At 38.6% G+C, this 17,674-nt stretch overlaps 1 protein-coding gene across 1 annotated transcript; it reads right to left on the bottom strand.

The window, feature by feature from the left end:
* Positions 1-102: 102 nt before the first annotated feature.
* On the bottom strand, positions 103-16,711 carry LOC135775911 (uncharacterized). The gene is made up of 9 exons (XM_065286492.2): positions 16,046-16,711; positions 15,505-15,617; positions 6,438-6,596; positions 6,107-6,169; positions 5,902-5,961; positions 3,679-4,189; positions 3,023-3,226; positions 570-706; positions 103-388 (listed from the first exon to the last, which is right to left on the bottom strand). Exons 1-9 carry the CDS (start codon positions 16,314-16,316, stop codon positions 329-331), a joined length of 1,578 nt encoding a protein of 525 aa, XP_065142564.1. The 5' UTR covers positions 16,317-16,711; the 3' UTR covers positions 103-328.
* Between the last annotated feature and the right edge of the window lie 963 nt (positions 16,712-17,674).

Genomic DNA, 17,674 nt, shown 5'->3' with positions numbered 1-17,674 from the left:
TGTGTGAATATTATATTATTTATACTGTTATTTATTTTGGTTGTTATCCAAGTCTTTAGAAGTCTATATATATATAAAATTGAAGTATTTTTGCCAAGAAAGCCTAAGCAAAAAAATTCACTTTTTATTTGGTAACAGAAATATTACAATTTTATAGCAGAAATCTGTACATATAGTAGATAAAATTTGAAACAGCAACAGCTGTGGATAAAGAGAGCAGCAGTTATCTGAGCATCATATCAGAGACGTGTAGATGTGATGAGCTGAATGAACGGATCTTGAGTGAGAGGGTCAACTGTAAGTATTGCACATGGACGGTGTGTTTAATTTAACAACACAAATCCTTTGAGGTCTGATTGAACACTGCATAATTTCCACTGTCAGCAGCCTGTAATAAATCACAGTTACAATGTTTTATCAAACTGGTTTCTGCCTCTTTATACATAAACTCAGTAGTCGAAACAGGATTACCCTGGAGAACCCAAGAAGATTTTGGGTAGCAGCAATTAACATCAGCCAAATTTGACCCAGTGGGTTCTCCCAGGTTAACATTTATTGAGCAAACACACCTTCTCTGTCAGATGCAATGGTTTTTCTGCCTTTTTCCTCAGGTCTTTGGTAATGTTGTTGATAACTCCAACACACAGTGGCCACGTCACACCTCTTAGGCTGACATCATACTGTGGGAACATCTCAGCAAGAAACTCTGAACACAAACAAACATAGCATATATGGTCACTTAGAACCCTTTTCATTGCCATGAAAGTGAAATTACTGAACCTGATGCTCATTTACAAGAAAACATGTAAGACAGGCACTTCTTATACAGTGGCAAGAAAAAGTATGTGAACCTTTTGGAATTCCATGGTTTTCTGAATAAATTTGTCATGAGATATAATCTAAACTCATGTGTCATACATAATGTGTCTAAAAATACTGATCTGAATTTTAAATGCCATCCAGTCACTCACTAAAGTGATTACATAAGGATAAGTAATGAATAACTGACTTTGGGCCGTTGAATTAAAATAAAGAACACCCAAGGTGGTGATGTGGCACAAGCGGAGTGCAGTTGCACTGTGGATGTGCATTATTTTTAAAGAATTCAACGGCCCATAGTCAATTATTCCTCTTATACCACGTTTACCACAGACAGAGACAGAGCGCAGTTATGCAAATTTGAAAACCACGCCCACCGGGGGGAACAATCCAACCGTCTCCATTGACTTTGTATTGAGAGAACCCGCCTCCTTGTCATTTCTGGCTTATAACAAAAAACAGAATAATGCCTAAAAGCTGCTGTGTGACAATATACGCTCGTTTTTTCAGGTCGACAGCTTATAAAAACTTATTTCTGGGTTTTTTGGCTTGTTAGCTGTACACCTTGTCACACAGCAGCTTTTAAGTATTATTCTGTTTTTAAGTTTAATCTGTAAATAAATTTTTATAAGCTGTCGACCTTAAAAAAACGAGCGTTTAAAGACACAAAAGTGGAAACAGGCAACTTTTCAAAGTACTCCTATTAGTAGAACTGCGTCCACTAGGGGGAAACGTAGTCGGCGATCCAATTTTTTCTCCTTAAAGGCTGGATTTTACGGCTCGACAGCTTATTAAAACGTATTTCTGGGTTCTTTGGCTTGTCGGCTGTACATCCTGTCACACAGCAGCTTTTAGGCATTATTCTGTTTTTTGTTATAAGCCAGAAATGACAAGGAGGCAGCCTCTCGCAATACAAAGTCAATGGAGACGCAGTGTTTCCCATACATTGATTTATTTGTGGTGGCCCACCACAGAATCAACACTGGCCCCCACAAATAGAATTTTCATGATTCCCATTTACATTTTTATTTCACTATTTAAAACAGCTTAATTCGGCTTAAAATATAATTTGACATATAATACAGATCAAAAACAGATACATATCAAAGAGTAGAAGTGAAACATATTTCAGGTGCCAACACGAGATCAAATGAAACACAACATGATGACGTCACATATATGCTAATTAGTGGGTGGCGTCATCACCACCACAGTCTCTCAAAATCCTGTGGGAAACACTGGAGACGATTGGATTGTTTCCCCCCCGGTGGGCGTGGTTTTCAGGTTATGACGCGCTGCGCTCTGTCTCTATTGCTCTGTTTGTAATTTTAAGACATTTGACAGGTCAGATGTGTGGTTTACAAACAAATGATCAACACTAGTGGAACATTTCTCAACCAATCAGAATAAAGCATTCAATAGGCTTATGCCAGGGGTGCCCAACCCCGTTCCTGGAGGGCTACCATCCTGCAGATTTTAGTTCCAACACCAATCAAACACAGCTGAAGCAGCTAATCAAGGTGTTCAGGGTTTCTTGATAATTACAGACAGGTGTGTTTGAAGTGAAGTCCTCTCCAGGAGCAGGGTTGGGCGCCAATGGTACATATATGTATGAAGAGTTTGGTTCATAAACGGCATTGTTAAAAAGATGAATGCACAATTATTTATTGATTCAATAGTTTTATAAAATTTTGAAAAAAACTTGTCATGGATTTATTGCATTTTCCAGAAAAATTATTTGTTTTTATAAAAAATCTTTGAAAATCAAGTTATGGATATTATTTTTTTTATGTTTTTATAACCTAAAGATGCTATGTGAACATTTGTAACAGAAAATAGTGGTTTTTATCTTCTCACTTTCTTGGTATAGAAAACACGTTCTTACAGAAATTAGTCCAAATGGATTTATTGCGTTTTGGAACCAATCTCTTCAATGGATTAAAATCACTTGATTTAAAATCACTGCTGTGCTTAAATACATGTACAAACGTTAAGTTTGCGTAACCATGTGCACAGCAACATGACATGGGCGCATAACCTCAATAGAAACGATAGTCCAAAATCTCTACCGGTTGACAAATTTCTACTAATTTATAAATGCCTACTGATTTATCATTTAGCTCTAGTTGATAGCATTTATATGTACATGTACTTGGTTTTGCATTACACACTCTGAGATTTACAGTAAAGAGAGAAGGTTTACCTCGCAGGGCTTCAATTTTGTTTGGGTCGAGTTGTTTGATGCCTTTGTCGGGGTTTCCTGTGACAGCACTCCAGGACAGAGTACTGCTGGTGAAGAGAGAATAAAGCACAGGTACCAGAGCCTTCTGGGGTTCAGCTTCTTTAAACGCTTCCTTGTACACAGAGAGCGGGATCCACACTTTACGCAAAGGGCTTCCGATCATTACTGAGAACAAAAGAACCAATCACAGTTTCACATTGTGTTGAAAAAACTCCTGTTTCTATCTGCAAAAAAAAATATTTTTCATAGAAAATAACTTGAATACACTTTATCTATATATATATTTAATGTATTTAAATATGTTTTATTGGATAAAAAAATGATATTAATTTCAGCATTTCAATATACATTTAACGCACATTTGGCATAACTTTGCATTATTTCTTTGCCAGCTTTATGATATATTTATAATAAACATCAGTTAACACAGCAATATTAGTTTAGGGTGTATATATATAATTCATTTGTATAACATTTTTTTGAAAACATGAATTATGATTGTACTCAACATTATTACAAAGATTACAGTTGGAAGTTGGCAAGTGTTATTATTCAAAAGGGACATCCAAACAATTAAGTTACTTAAATGTTTCCAATGCATTAAACTAATATCTTACCGTTCTTATTCACATCAACCTGTACTGTGACCTCTTTTTTCTTGAACGTCTTCTCTGAATAAACTTGACCATCGTCCACCTGGGCCAAGCCTTTCCTCCTCTTCTTCTGAGCCTTTGAACCCGTCTTAAACTGAGAGCCTTTCTTCATCATCTTTGATGGCTGTGGATCATCCATTTCTACTTTAGAGATCCCATGTCGCAAAGCCTCCGACTTGTGCTGAGTAAGATCAGGAGTCCCAGACTGGCGTTTGGATCTATTATCATGGCCACGGCCGCCACGGCCACCACGTCCTTTCCCTCGTCCTCTCCCCCGGCCTCTCCCTCGCCCACCAGCAGAAGGATTGGGCAACTGAGGACTGCTGTCGTCCACCTGAAAATCAGCCCTGTTTAGACCTTCCTGAGCAGTGTTTCGTTTCCAGGGAGGGATCCATTGTTGATTTCTTTTCAATGGTGGACCAAGACGTTGGGCCAAAGACCAGGACAGTGACCCTTCTTCAATAGGCTGCTTTGCCTGTCTCAGACAAAAGTGGTACACTGTTGTTAAAATGATGTTATTAAGAAGTGTCAGCAATAATGAATATCCTTAAAATTACATTTCCATTGGCAGACTTCAAACTTCAGAGTGATACAAAACTTTTTTTATCAGGCTCCTATGTATGGCTTTAGAAATTTCACTTGGCATTTAAATAGTTATTGTTCAGTAATAAAATTTGGAGAGGTCCAAAGGCTTAAAGGGACACAAGTTTGAATGTGATCCATGGTTGTTTCACGTGTCTTCAATGCTCTTTGCAGACTTTGGCGTGCCGTCTAACGGATTCTGCCAACAAAGCGTTATTTTTGAATGATCTGAGACCAGGATCAGTGGATTTGAAGCCAAGGTATTTGATGGACGTAAAAAGACAGCACGTTAACAGCAGGGTTTCCCGCAGCACTTTTCAGTTTGGGTGGCCCGCCTAAGCTGGGAAACCCTACCGGCCTTAACTAGGTCGTTAAAAAAAAAATTGCTGCAAAAAAGGCCGTCAGGTGCATCTCAGAAAATATTGCGGACGCTCTTTACACTGCGAGCAGGCACGCGCCACACAGACGAAATGAGAAAGACGTGGTCCGGATCGTCACTGTTTAGATGATAACTAGCCAGTTAATAAAACATCTCGGAGAATAGCGCGGATGGACGCGCTTCACACCGCGAGCGTGCATGCGCGCCACACGGCCGAAATGACATAAAGACCTGGTCCGTCATGTCTGGAGGATAGCCAGTTGATAAAACGCGTGTCCGTGAGAACTGTAAGTGGACTTATGTTTTTGGGTTTATTTAATCCTGTTATTGTATTAGTCTATAGTTTTTGCAAATTTAAATTAAGTTAGCTGGTGATTGTGTTGTTTGAGCAACCTGCTAGCTAGGTTTCAAGTGCCTGTTGTTTAGATATAATTGTTGAGTTCTCTTGCTCACTTTATTTATGTGCATTATTTACTACAGTAGTTACACTCCTTTAAGATGGTGTAATTAATAGTTGGAAAAAACAGTTTTTGCGCTATCTATCATCATTCCGCCAGACGTTCTACAACATCTGCTTCAGTTTGTGTTTATTAACCCTTTTGTTTCACTTCATCACGCAGCTATTCCCTTTAGAGGTATCTGTTAAAAACATTTAATTCCTTAAAGGGATAGTTCGGCCAAAAATTATATTAAACCCATGATTTACTCACCCCCAAGCTGTCCGAGTTGCATATGTCCATCGTTTTTCAGACAGACACATTTTCGGATATTTTAGAAAATGTTTTAGATCTTTCAGTTGATTAAATATAATGTTACAGGGTCCACGACCTTCAAGTCCAAAAAAAGTGCGTCCATCCTTCACAAAATAAATCCAAACTGCTCCAGGATTACCCTCAGAAGACCTTTGTTTATCATCCTGGAGCCGTTTGGATTTATTTTGTGAAGGATGGACGCACTTTTTTTGGACTTGAAGGTCGTGGACCCCGTAACATTACATTTCACTTCATTACACTTCGAAAATGTGTTTGTCTGAAAAACGATGGACATATGCAACTCGGACAGCTTGGGGGTGAGTAAATCATGGGTTTAATATCATTTTTGGCCGAACTATCCCTTTAATAATCCAGTATGTGTTCATTTTCTGTCGTTGTTTCTTCAAAATTAAGTTTTATTTGAGTGTTTTAAATAAACAAATATTTTAATTTTCATCATAAAGGCATCAATACCTCATATGTCATCTGTCTGTCAATTTTCTGTTCAAGCCTCTCAACTGCAGCATGCAGGAACTAAAAGGCAAAAAAACAACAATTATATTTTGTCACTTAATCTGTACATCTTACATACACTACTCAACTCACTGCATATGCATTAGTACTTACACATGATGAGTTAATACTTTTCATTGAGCTGGAAAAACGAGTTGTTTCTTACCCTACAATGGTTCAGGATTTCAAGCAATATATTTTGCTGATCCTCTCCAACAACAGACTTGCTCTGATCAAGAAAAAAATATGATAATGAGAAACCAGATTGACCTGTACACCTTTAATCTGTGCAATATGTCTTTTACTATTAACTAGCACTTTTAAATAAATATTTTTTTTATTGAATTACATGAACCCCAATTAATTTATTTAAGTACACAATTTATTTACTCATAGTGGTCCCTATATATTATTGAATAGACCCTAGTGATCCAGAAATTTCCTGTGTCACTGAACGTCAGACAATTAAAGATAAGACAACCCAAGACTTAACTAACCAGGACTGGTGTATTGGGAAATACAGGAGGCTCCATTGCAGTTAAAGGACTGATAGCCGTGTGTAACCCGGACATCTCTGCAGGACACGTGTACGAATTGGACTGTGGTAGAGCTGGTTGAGATGTGTGCTTCGCACCAGAGAGACCTTCATTCAGCACCTTAAAAAAGACAGAAAATGATCATTACTAAAATGAGAACTTTTATAAACTCGTCATTCATATTGTATACAATACTCCAGATCAAAGGGTTTCTTCTAACATAATTACTTAAAGTCCGTTCAAAGTCATTTTTGTTTCTAAACACATAATAAATGTTAGAAATGTATTGCAGAAACATGTTACAAAAATATAGTACTGAATATTAAAAAGCACCTATTGTCCGATTCATGATTTCCTTTGGTGTTTAAGTGTGTATTTGTACGTGTTAACAATATGCAAAAAATCCAAACCCCAAAGTAAACAATGACGCGAGTTATTGTCTCCAACATAAATCTCTGTTCTTGGACTACAACAAACACATGGATTGTAGACAACAGTTTACTTCCTGGGATTGTTGATCCTCCCACTTCGGACTCAGCCAGCAACAGAGCATAACCCCATTCACACAGACCTCTGGTCCCAGAAAATACCCGTAAAATTGCCAGACAAGCGTCTGTGTGAACAAAAACTTGTTCCGTTAATCTTCTGGGATCGTTGCCGGAAACAGGACCTAGTAAGATACGCGGGTAACCCTCTGTGTGAACAGAACGCCGCAAGAATGCTGTAATGGGCGTGTCGAAGTGAGGACGCGCACGTCATCATCACAACACAAGTTATGGTTCAGCTCCTTACAACGAGAGATAACATGCATATAAACATTCACCACGAGAAATGGTGCAAACTAGATTGAAGCAGTTATCAGAAAATGATAAATGAGACGCATAAACAATGACGCACGTGCCGTAGTGAGGACGCGCGTGTCATGGCAACATGAAGTTGGTTCAACTCTTTAAAATGAGGGATTTACAACATTCACTACGAGAAATGTCAGCATACTAGACTGAAGCAGATATCAGGTAAGTTAGCTCATTACTTACTGCGTTGAAACGGAGATCATTCAGCAGCATAAAAGAATATCGCGTCACGTGCTCATTTGAGCTATAATAAACGAAAATACCCGCATGTCATCCCAACGAGATATATTGTTCAGCTCCTCAAAATGCGGGTTTTAAATGCATATAAACAATCACGATGAGAAATGTCTGAAAACTGTATCAAAGCAGAAATCAGGGAGCTTGTCAAATATCCACTCTGAAGCTGAGATCATTCACCAAAATAGAACTGTGCGTTCACACGCTCCTTTGAAGTCTTATCATAAACAAAAATGCATGCGAGTTGTTTCTGGAGAAAGAAATAATAAAAAATATGCAAACATCAGACGCTGCGTAGAAGAGAGGGCGGGACTTTCAACAGGTCATGTGCATGGCCGGACTTACCATTGGGCTTGAGCCCAGGGGCCCCGGCCAATAAGGGCCTCCGTGCTTGCTTGCGTTCGTTTGATTTGTTCAGTCGTGTTCATTTTTTATTTTACAGCCTAAGAGGCTATTGGTTGGTGCGGAATTGTTTGGTGCTGCATTTAATTAGTTATATATGTCAGTAATCTTGGTGCTGAATATGACGCGCTGAGTTTACCGCTTTTGAAAACCATAGATGCTAGTATAATAGCGAATACGCGAAATGGGAGTCATGAATGAGCTTTACAGATAATGAGAAAGAGCAACGCGAAAATGAAGCGCTCAGTATGAAAAAGATTACTAGAGTAGGCAATGGTCTTGTAACTCTGTTTTTTCTTGTTTGATTGTAATCTAACGTGATATGCCGTTATACGCAATTTACCCACTAATGGTCAAGGATTTCCGTATACCCATTTAAAAAAGCGTGAAAATCCTTAAAAGTGTGTGACAAACCTTTGACGCTTTCATTCAGAAATTGACATCTGAATCACTCACCATTCGCATGCTCCACTTGCTACTTTGGCGGGTTTAACCTCATATACAGTCGGCTATTTGGTATTTGGTGCATTTGACTTCATGCGGCACTGCGCGATCCGATCATAATATGAAATCAAATTATCACGGCGCAATCTGACTGTAAAGCAGACGGGTGTATTCATGTTGTTCAACAAAAGCCAAAAGAATGATATCAGAGTACCGCGAGACCGATTCGAGAAATCACACAGAGAAGTCTGCTTTCTAATCGTTCTCGCGGTACTTTGACATCACCAAGCGGTCTGCGTAGCGCCAAATGAAATCCAATCTGCTCGCAGTCTGCAGCTCACACGACACCAAACAGTCCCTGTGGAGAAATAAACGAGTGAAGCATAGCTACGAAACATAACAAAATCCGGAGAGTTAACAACGCACATGATTATATCAACATTTAAATCATCAGTCCAGTTTATTACTTCATCTGGAGGTGAGGATTCACTAAATTATGGCCATGTTGATGTCCTGATGGTTTTTGATATAATCCACTAGCTAGCCTAACTTTCCTGTAGTTTCTCTTTCAGCATGTTTGATAACAGAATCACAGTTTAAACTTCTGAAAAGTGTTCATTTTTATATCTACGTTCAAGGTTTTAATGTTTTATGTTCATATCAGACGCAAAAATTAATTAATGATCATCATCTCCACTTTAGTTTTTGGTGTCTAATATTACATGATGGTCTTGTCATAATTATTAAATTACATCCTTAAATCTTTTGTTTTTCATTGTTAAACACTGCACCACTTAGGCTATATGCACAAAATACACTTGTTGATTATGTTTATAACATTATATGGTGTGTAATAAGGTGAATGTTTATCAAGACATATCATTCTTTTCTTAAGCTAAATCTAACACAATGACTTTAAATGTTGTTATAGGGTATTTTTTAATGTGCATGATTAATTTGGATTTGTGACATCCCTAAAAATACATGATTTAATTTTATACTGGGCTTATGTTCTGCTATAGAGACATAGGGGCAGTTTCCTAGACAGGTCTTATCCTAGTCCCAGACTAAAATGCATGTTTGACGCACACCAGTAATGTTTTTTGTAAGGTTTGTTTGTAAAAACTACTTGAATGCCCTAATATAACCTAGCAATAGGCCTAGTGCTGGATTAATCTAAACCCTGTGGGGAAACTTCCCTAAAATATAGTTCTATGATTTATTTTTTATTTTAGGTTGTTTACTGTATGTGCACTCTCAGAAGATAATTTACACAAGCTGTCACTGGGGTGGTACCCTTTCAAATAGTACACCTTTGTACCTAAAGAGTGCATATAATGGGTACAAATTACCTATATCTGTACCTAAATGGTCAATATTAAAAACCATTTAAAGAGTATCGTCCCAGTGACAGCTTTTGTTCTGATAGTGTAGGGCCCAAAATTTATTCAAGCACAGGGGCCTCCACCCTGTTAAGTCCTGCCCTGGTCATGTGTCTTTCCGGGACCGGGTAATCATGTCAGTGTGAATGAATAAAATATCAAACTGTCCCAGAAAATTCCAGGATGCCTGTCCCGTGTATCTTACGGCATATCTGTGTGAAAAGGGCTCATGTGAGCGAAGCAGAGCGGTGTGACGCTCCGCTAAATATTCAAGCGCTCCACTCAGACGCTCACCGCCCAAGCAAGCACTCCGTTAACTTTCCGCTCACGCTCGCAAATAAACCAATTCCTGCTCAGATCCCGCTCCGACATAAAAAAATTTAGTAAGCCTAATTGTTTTCTGTACTGACGTTCTTGGATAATTGCATTTAATTAAAAGTATTAGCTGATAAATTGCAGTTATGTACAGTTGTGTGTTGGCTATTAGACAAAGTTTAACTGATACGGATATAATCCAAATTAACAATTTGTTTCCACGAAATCCACGTTTTACTAATTCACAATTTTAAGTAATAATAAATGTAATAAGTAATTACAAAATATTATAATAATTTGTTCCCCTTATGAGAAATATATTAACAAACTATAATATTATATGATGTTTTATTAACAAAGTTCGGGAGGAGCACGTTCAGATAATTAATCACAGGTGGAAGCACTCAGCCATTATACACAGGTGGAATCACTCAGCAATTATACACAGGTGGAAACACTCAGCAATTAACCATGAGAGGGTACATATAGACTCAGCAGTCTTACCTCGATCCATTGACAGTTTGTAGCATCCCACCACCACCCCTTCTCCACACTTCTAGTTCTAAAAACCACTTACACAGGGGGGGGGTACTCTGGGTTCGGGCCAAGTCCGAGCTCGAAGCCCTCCCCCGGACAGCACGCCAAACACGCATTCTAAATTACTCTATAAATTATATGTAAGTGTGAACTCGTGAAATATTATTTGAAAAACTAAAATAAATTGAAGAACAATTTCTTAACAAGAAGTTTTTTTTTGTGCAAATTTACAGTGCATCGGTAAATACAGAAACAGCTGTGTCTTAAAGAAATACAAGACGCAGATACTGGTGATGAAACAGGCGACTTCATTAAAACAATATTTGAGCTCCATAACTTATTGCTAGCCGTTTTAACAGATTCTCGAACTAGCAAATTACCAAAGGGCATTCTGGGATGAGCGAGCGGTGCTGAGCGTATCGAGCGAGCGGAGCGGAATTTTCCGAAATGCGCTCTCCGCTCTGATGGAAAATTACCACTCCGCTCCCGCTCTGCACCGCTCACATGCTCTGGCCAGCAAGTTAACTTCTGTTAGCAAATTAATCGTTCAAACATGTTAAAGAGTAACTAAACCCTTAACCAACTTTTTTTAGTTAATGATCTGTAAGAATGATGCTTTATTAGTGCTGTTCATTGATTTTAGTAAGTTTTTTGACATTTGGATATAAAGTAGTGATCGACCGATATATCGGCCGGCCGATACATCGGGCCGATTTTAGCAGGTTTTAGGTGTATCGGCATCGGCCGATTCGCGGCTTGCGTTCGCCGATAGTTTTTCCCCGGCATTAATTACAGACAGGCGCCCACAGGCAGCTCTGTGTTGCTGGAGGCTGCCTGCAGCCCGTGCATTGCCCCTCCCCCCACTAGCAGAGCGGAGCGCTCAAAGACTGTGCTGGTAAGTTTTAAACTTCAAAGCATCTTTTAACTGTTTGACTGAAATATTGCCATATACTTTGAAAGTGTAAACACGTTGCTCTATATGTGCGTGCAACCATAGCTAAGAAAGTTTGGTGGTCCTAATGGAAAACGCGAATGCCTATAAGACTGCTTGCCATTGTATTTAGGGAGCTTCAAATAGCTTTTAGGCTAACCGTATGCATACGGCAGCTGTTACGAACACTGGTCATAGGATTATATAATGCTGACGTTGTTCCGTGATTTCGTGGTATTTATAGGAGTTTTATTCAGCGACCACCAGTCTGACGTTTGGACGCGACGCGTGCTCATAATGCCGCAAGCGAACGCAGGTCATGTGATCAGCCGAACAGCTGATCATAGCTGGACAGGGTGGGTTTTTAATTCTCATCTCCATAAATATATGTAGTAGTAAAAGGCTAAAAATCAATATCCATTGCTGATAGTTTCTCGTCATTGTGGAGAGCGCAGTTCATGGTTGCATACGTTTATGGTTGTTAACGCGGAGTTTCGCGGAATTTTCGTCAGCGAAAATAAGAAATTCGACCCAAAGCACTTAGTTCCAAACAGTTCACACATGACTTTTATGTGACCGGAGAAGTGTTTTTTTGTAAGTTTTGTCAACATTTCCGTTCACTGGGAGCGCAAAGATACATGCACTCTCTCATCCATGTCTTACTGCACCTCTTCCACGTGCACGCGCTCTACTATCTGACCGAAGTCCGTACACAAATCCTCATGTATGTGTTCAGTTTTATGCGTTTTAAGCGAGCTGAGGCAAACTAACTATCCCTCGCATTTATTATAGGGCACTAGGGTGTGTGAGGTACAGAAGTGGGGCAATTGGCATGTTATTCAGAATTCTTAAGTTGTTTTTTGATCAGTATTGCTGTTTACATTTTCCTTGTCTTCTTATTAAAGACATTTGCTCTACAAGAGATTAACTCTTTCCCCGCCATTGACGAGATATCTCGTCAATTAAGAGAAAACGCTTCCCCGCCAATGACGAGATTTTCCGTCTTTCCGCAATACCGCTATTATCCACCAGGTGGCGCCCTTCCGCAACTTTTTAAACCCTTAAGTATTGCCCTATGGCAAGCTGCTGCATGTCCGTGTCTGTTTTAAAGATCGCTCTGAATGTGATCTGTATGAAAAGTCCGTCACAAAAATGGAATTATTTTTGCTTTTTGCTCAAAATATGGTGTTTTTGCAAAAACCTACCCATATTCAAAAGCTGATTGCAAAAGAACCACTAAAGGTAGGATGAAAGGTTTTTTTTGTTTGAAAGCAGAGGGTCTGTTCTTTCATTTGGTATATTGTATGTTTATATATTTAAAGAAGAACATTTTCTGGAAGGCATTAAACTTTGGTGAAAATCATGAAAAACGCTGGCGCTGGCTGGCAACTTTTTTAAAAAACGCTGGCGGTGAAAGAGTTAAGTTAAGTGCACTAAAACTTAGACCTAAGCATTAAATAGGTTGTAAATAGTTGGTTACTTTCATGGATAAAGTAAAGTGTTCCCCTTGTTATGCTGCTTGGTTGCTGCTATTGTGTGCAATGGTGTAATTATTATTTTATTTATGTATTTTAAGCAGCACTGAATTTTCTTACTTGTTCTACCTCACCTTTTCTTACGATTTGTTAAATATAGTTCAGTAAATGTTCCTTTTTTAAAGGGACACCATGAAACTTTTTGGCCACTAGGGGGTGCTAGACATGTATTTTTCACTTCTAGCGCCCCTAGAGCCCACAAGCGCCGCAGCACTGTCGCAAAGGAAAGGAACTGGCCAACCTTAAAACTAAACTAAAAACTAAACATTTAAAACGCTAAACGATCAACATTTTGAGACAACAGTGAGAAACGCAGTCATGTTACAACTTTCTGATGAGGAACTCGTCGTGGCAGAAGCCATTTCTCAATCTGAAGTTTGCAGCCTCCGGATGTCGTATTTCTAAGCTGTATACGTCATCAAGACTGTCTTATTTCACAATATTAACAATTATAAAGTTGACTATTATACTTAGTTAATCGTAAATTGTTGCAGTATGCTTATGACTTGCGAATGTATTGCTCAGTTTACCTTAATAAACCAGGCTTGATGACGTATGCAGCCTGCATATTTGACCTCCGGAGGCTGCAGCCTTCCAATTCAGAAACGACCAGAAGTATTTCCTTGCCTTTTCCCAAACAAATATTGTTGCATCGTCTCTCTCTCCCCCTCGCCATCAGGATTTTCCGCAATGGCGCTCGTTTTTCCTCTCTTTTGTGTGAAAATTGTCGCTCCAAATCCAAGTAAACCGATGTGGTCCAAGCAGACCTAAAGGCTGCCGCTTTGTAATACGTCACGCGAGTATCAGCGGAACGCAGCAAATGAGGAAGAGAGAACAGAGAAACGCTCGGATCTGATTGGTGAATGAATAGGGTTTGGTTTTACACTGTGTGAGTTTGAGCAAGTTTGACTGCTATTGCATCCTGGATTGTAATGTAAATATCATAGACACAGTAAAAGAAAGGAAAAAACGCGAACACCGCATGTGAATACAGGGCACTATATGCAAGATAATCGCCGTCATTTATAAAGAACATCAAATTTATGTATGAATCAAGAGTTTATATAAAAAAATTGCCTTAAAGGGGAATCGAACCCGGGTCGCCCGTGTCATAGGTCTGTGGCTCTAAAGACTGTGCCACAGAGTCACATAATAGAAGCTGCTCTCTACATTCTTTAAGTAAGCCTCCAGCAAAATTCACGTTAAAAACAAATTGTGTGGAGGAAGTGACGTATGCCGTAAAGCAGTTGAATTTTGTAGTTTTTTTTGTGCTCTGGTTACTACCAGAAACCCTAAGTTTTAAAATACGAGTAAAAGTGATACAGACCCCGTCAGGCTATGGTAGACATGTCATTCAACCTATTTAAAGTCGATGTACTACCACAAGGGTCTTGAAAATGTATTATGAAGGTTGAAAAATTAGATGGTGTCACTTTAAATTAAGAGTTGTAACATTTGGTTTTATCATTGTGTCATTTTTATGATATAAACTGAATGAGAAAAAGCAGTATCGGCTCCAAATATCGGCTAAAGAAAATCGGCAGCTTGTATCGGTCATCGGCTAAGGCTGATGGAAAAAAATCGGTATCGGCATCGGCACAAAAAAATCCATATCGGTCGATCCCTAATATAAAGTGTTCCAATACTATAATATATGGTGTAAAAACGTCTGAGTGCTGCCCTCTTCAGGTTGAACGGTGGCTACTGCAGTTGAATTTTCCTATTGGATGTTGGGTCCAAAAAAGAACTCGTGACGTAAGCAGGTTCAAGCTCACCACGCCCTTGTTACGATCTCACCACACACTTGGGACGAGCTTAGTTCGTCCCCTCTATCTCCGTTGGGATCTGCCCACTTTTCTTGCATTTTTCAAATATTGCCAGTGGGTGGAGTCAGGCTCTGAACAGGGGTTTAGTTACGCTTTAAGGAGCGTCACATTTCCAGCTAACAGAGGTATTCAGACCAATCACAACAAACTTTTTCTTTTGGACAACCAACCAATTAAAAGACATTGAAACGGGGTAAGCCCCATCTCCTCTCTAATGCTGAGTTCCAGGCACCCTGTAACCCGTAAATCACGACTTCAAAACCACGACTCACGACTCTGAACTGGGAGTACATCGATCTAGTACGAGTTCACGGGTGGGAAGTGACGGGTTTGACTGCCGTTCCAGTGCACTTTCACAGGTAGAAGGTTGTAAAAACACGGGTTACAGGCTGCCTGGAACGCATAGAGTCGTGAGTCGTGGTTTTGAAGTCATAATTCACGGGCTCAAAAACCTGCCCTATTTTTTTTCTTTCCTTGAAACGATAAGCGAAGATTCCTACATAGAGGTTTTTAAGTTAAATTAGGAGCTCTCTGAGAGACTCAGACAGACAGACACATACTGTACCCTGTTTACTGAATTGCAGTCTGGATTGTGATCTTGTCTCGTCGTCATATCTTCTCTTTTAAAACTCTTGCTGGAAGGTTGTATCTCCTGGGATGCAGCATCTTCCCGCTTATCTATGACAGAAAATTTGGGATGAATAACTTGTTGCATAGCATTCTGTTGTTAATTGTAAAGGGCAGTTAAATATTTAAAACTTAAGAGGACACAAATTATTTGGACATTTTCTGGTGTTATTAGAAGTCTTATGATGGGACTACACTATATGCTTGGTTAAAAGTTAGCGGGAAAAAAAAATACTTATTCATGTGAAGTTAGATTCCTCTGTTTAGCTTTTGTTTGCAAATGACACTGGGTTTGTTTTGTTATGTAAATGACATTACACTAAAGCCAAGTTACCCAACACGTGACGCTCATTAAAGCCAGTTGAACTCAACTAACCATGCAATATTATTAATTTATTGTAGATGCACGGTGTTTTGCATGTTAGACAAACAGAAAGACATTAAACGCCGTTTGGATAGGCATACAGTTAACGTCAAACCTTTCTCTGTGTCGTCTGATCTTCTCCAGGTAAATATGCCGCATGAGTCTGAGAGTTTATCTTCATCTTCCTCACTCTCTGAGGACTCGACAGGAGCAAATATACTCAGATCCATCTCGCATTCACTCGTTTTATCTTCATCTTCAAGCTGGACAACGATATAATGACTATCAGAGTCAAAGAGACTGTTTGCTTCATCGTCATCATCTCTAACGTTATTTGAAAAAGTTTGAGGACGAGAAGTGGAATCGATATCGTCTTTATCCTTCATTTTGGGTGGAAACACGCAAACGCAAAGTTAAGTATCAAGGATTTGCACGAGCAAAAAATGTTTACCCCTCACAAATAAATAAACAGATTGATTTTCACTAACTTAAAAGACACGCTTTGACTCGTGGATGTGCAGTTAGCTTGTGTGTTTGTGTGTAGCAGCAGCAGGAATGGGCGGATTGATCTAGAAATAGCACTACTTAGGAGTCATCCTGAGGATTAATCCTTACATAATAATAATGTTGATACAGTGAGAGTATTAAAACAAGCTATTTATTATATTCGTTATTTAGCATATAATGATTCTGTCTTACAAGCTTCCAGGGAGGAATATGCGCATTATAGAAGAAAATAGCTGTGTTAGATGGGAACTATTTCTTCTTCCGCGTTCTATCCCAAACGTAGAAATGTTGAAAAACAAATATTCTTTGCTTTCAATTATTATTATTATTTAATTCTCAAACAATGTCAACAAGAGATTTTACGGTACAAAGGCGCATTAGCAACGTAAGCTACCAGGTGAATCAAAATGAGAAATAAAAAACAATCACATTTTACTTATAAACTTTTAGTTTTTTTTTTCAAAATTTGTTGTTATTTTATTTGTTTATTTCAGATGGTTTGTGTATAATTTAAAGTCATTTTCTAAATGTGAAAAAAGGTTTTGCAAAGAGTCCACCCAGCAAACTTAAACGTTACCCCAACGTTAGTTTTTGGTTATTTTCTTTGGGAACCAAATAAGAACGTTCTGGTAACGTTCTTTTGAGGTTTTATTTTTGCAACAATAAAATAACGTTATTATGATCATATGATAACGTTATTCTAACATTAGGGGAACGTTAAACTAACCTAAAAATAACATTCTTTTTCTGTAAAGAAAACTTTCCTAAAAACAAACCTTGGAAAATAACACTATGGGAACCAAAAACTAATGTTTCGGGGAACGTTTTTAGAACAAAAACTAACATTAGGGAAACGTTTCGGGAACCAAAATTGTTAACTTGGCACTTATTTTATGGTATATTTTATTATCCTAATGAAATAATTGTAACAAATAATAAAATAAAGAATTTATTGTTACTTTCTGTTGTGTTTGGGCCAAGTGCTTTAGCATCTGTCAATCAAACAGAAAAGAAATCCAGATATAACTTATATCAATGGTTCTTAACGTTATTCCTGGAGGCCCACTGCTCTGCACATTTTGTATGTCTCTTTTGTCTGACAGACTCAGTTCAGTTCACGGAGATCTCTTCTAATGAGCTGATGATTTGAATCAGGTGTGTTAAATAAGGGAGACATACAAAATGTGCAGGGCAGTGGGCCTCCAGGAATAACGTTAAGAACCACTGACTTATATTA

This window comes from Paramisgurnus dabryanus, chromosome 21 (genome assembly GCF_030506205.2).
Source record: "Paramisgurnus dabryanus chromosome 21, PD_genome_1.1, whole genome shotgun sequence".
NCBI classification, from domain to species: Eukaryota; Metazoa; Chordata; class Actinopteri; order Cypriniformes; family Cobitidae; genus Paramisgurnus; species Paramisgurnus dabryanus.
This window is presented reverse-complemented; position numbering and strand designations above follow the sequence as displayed.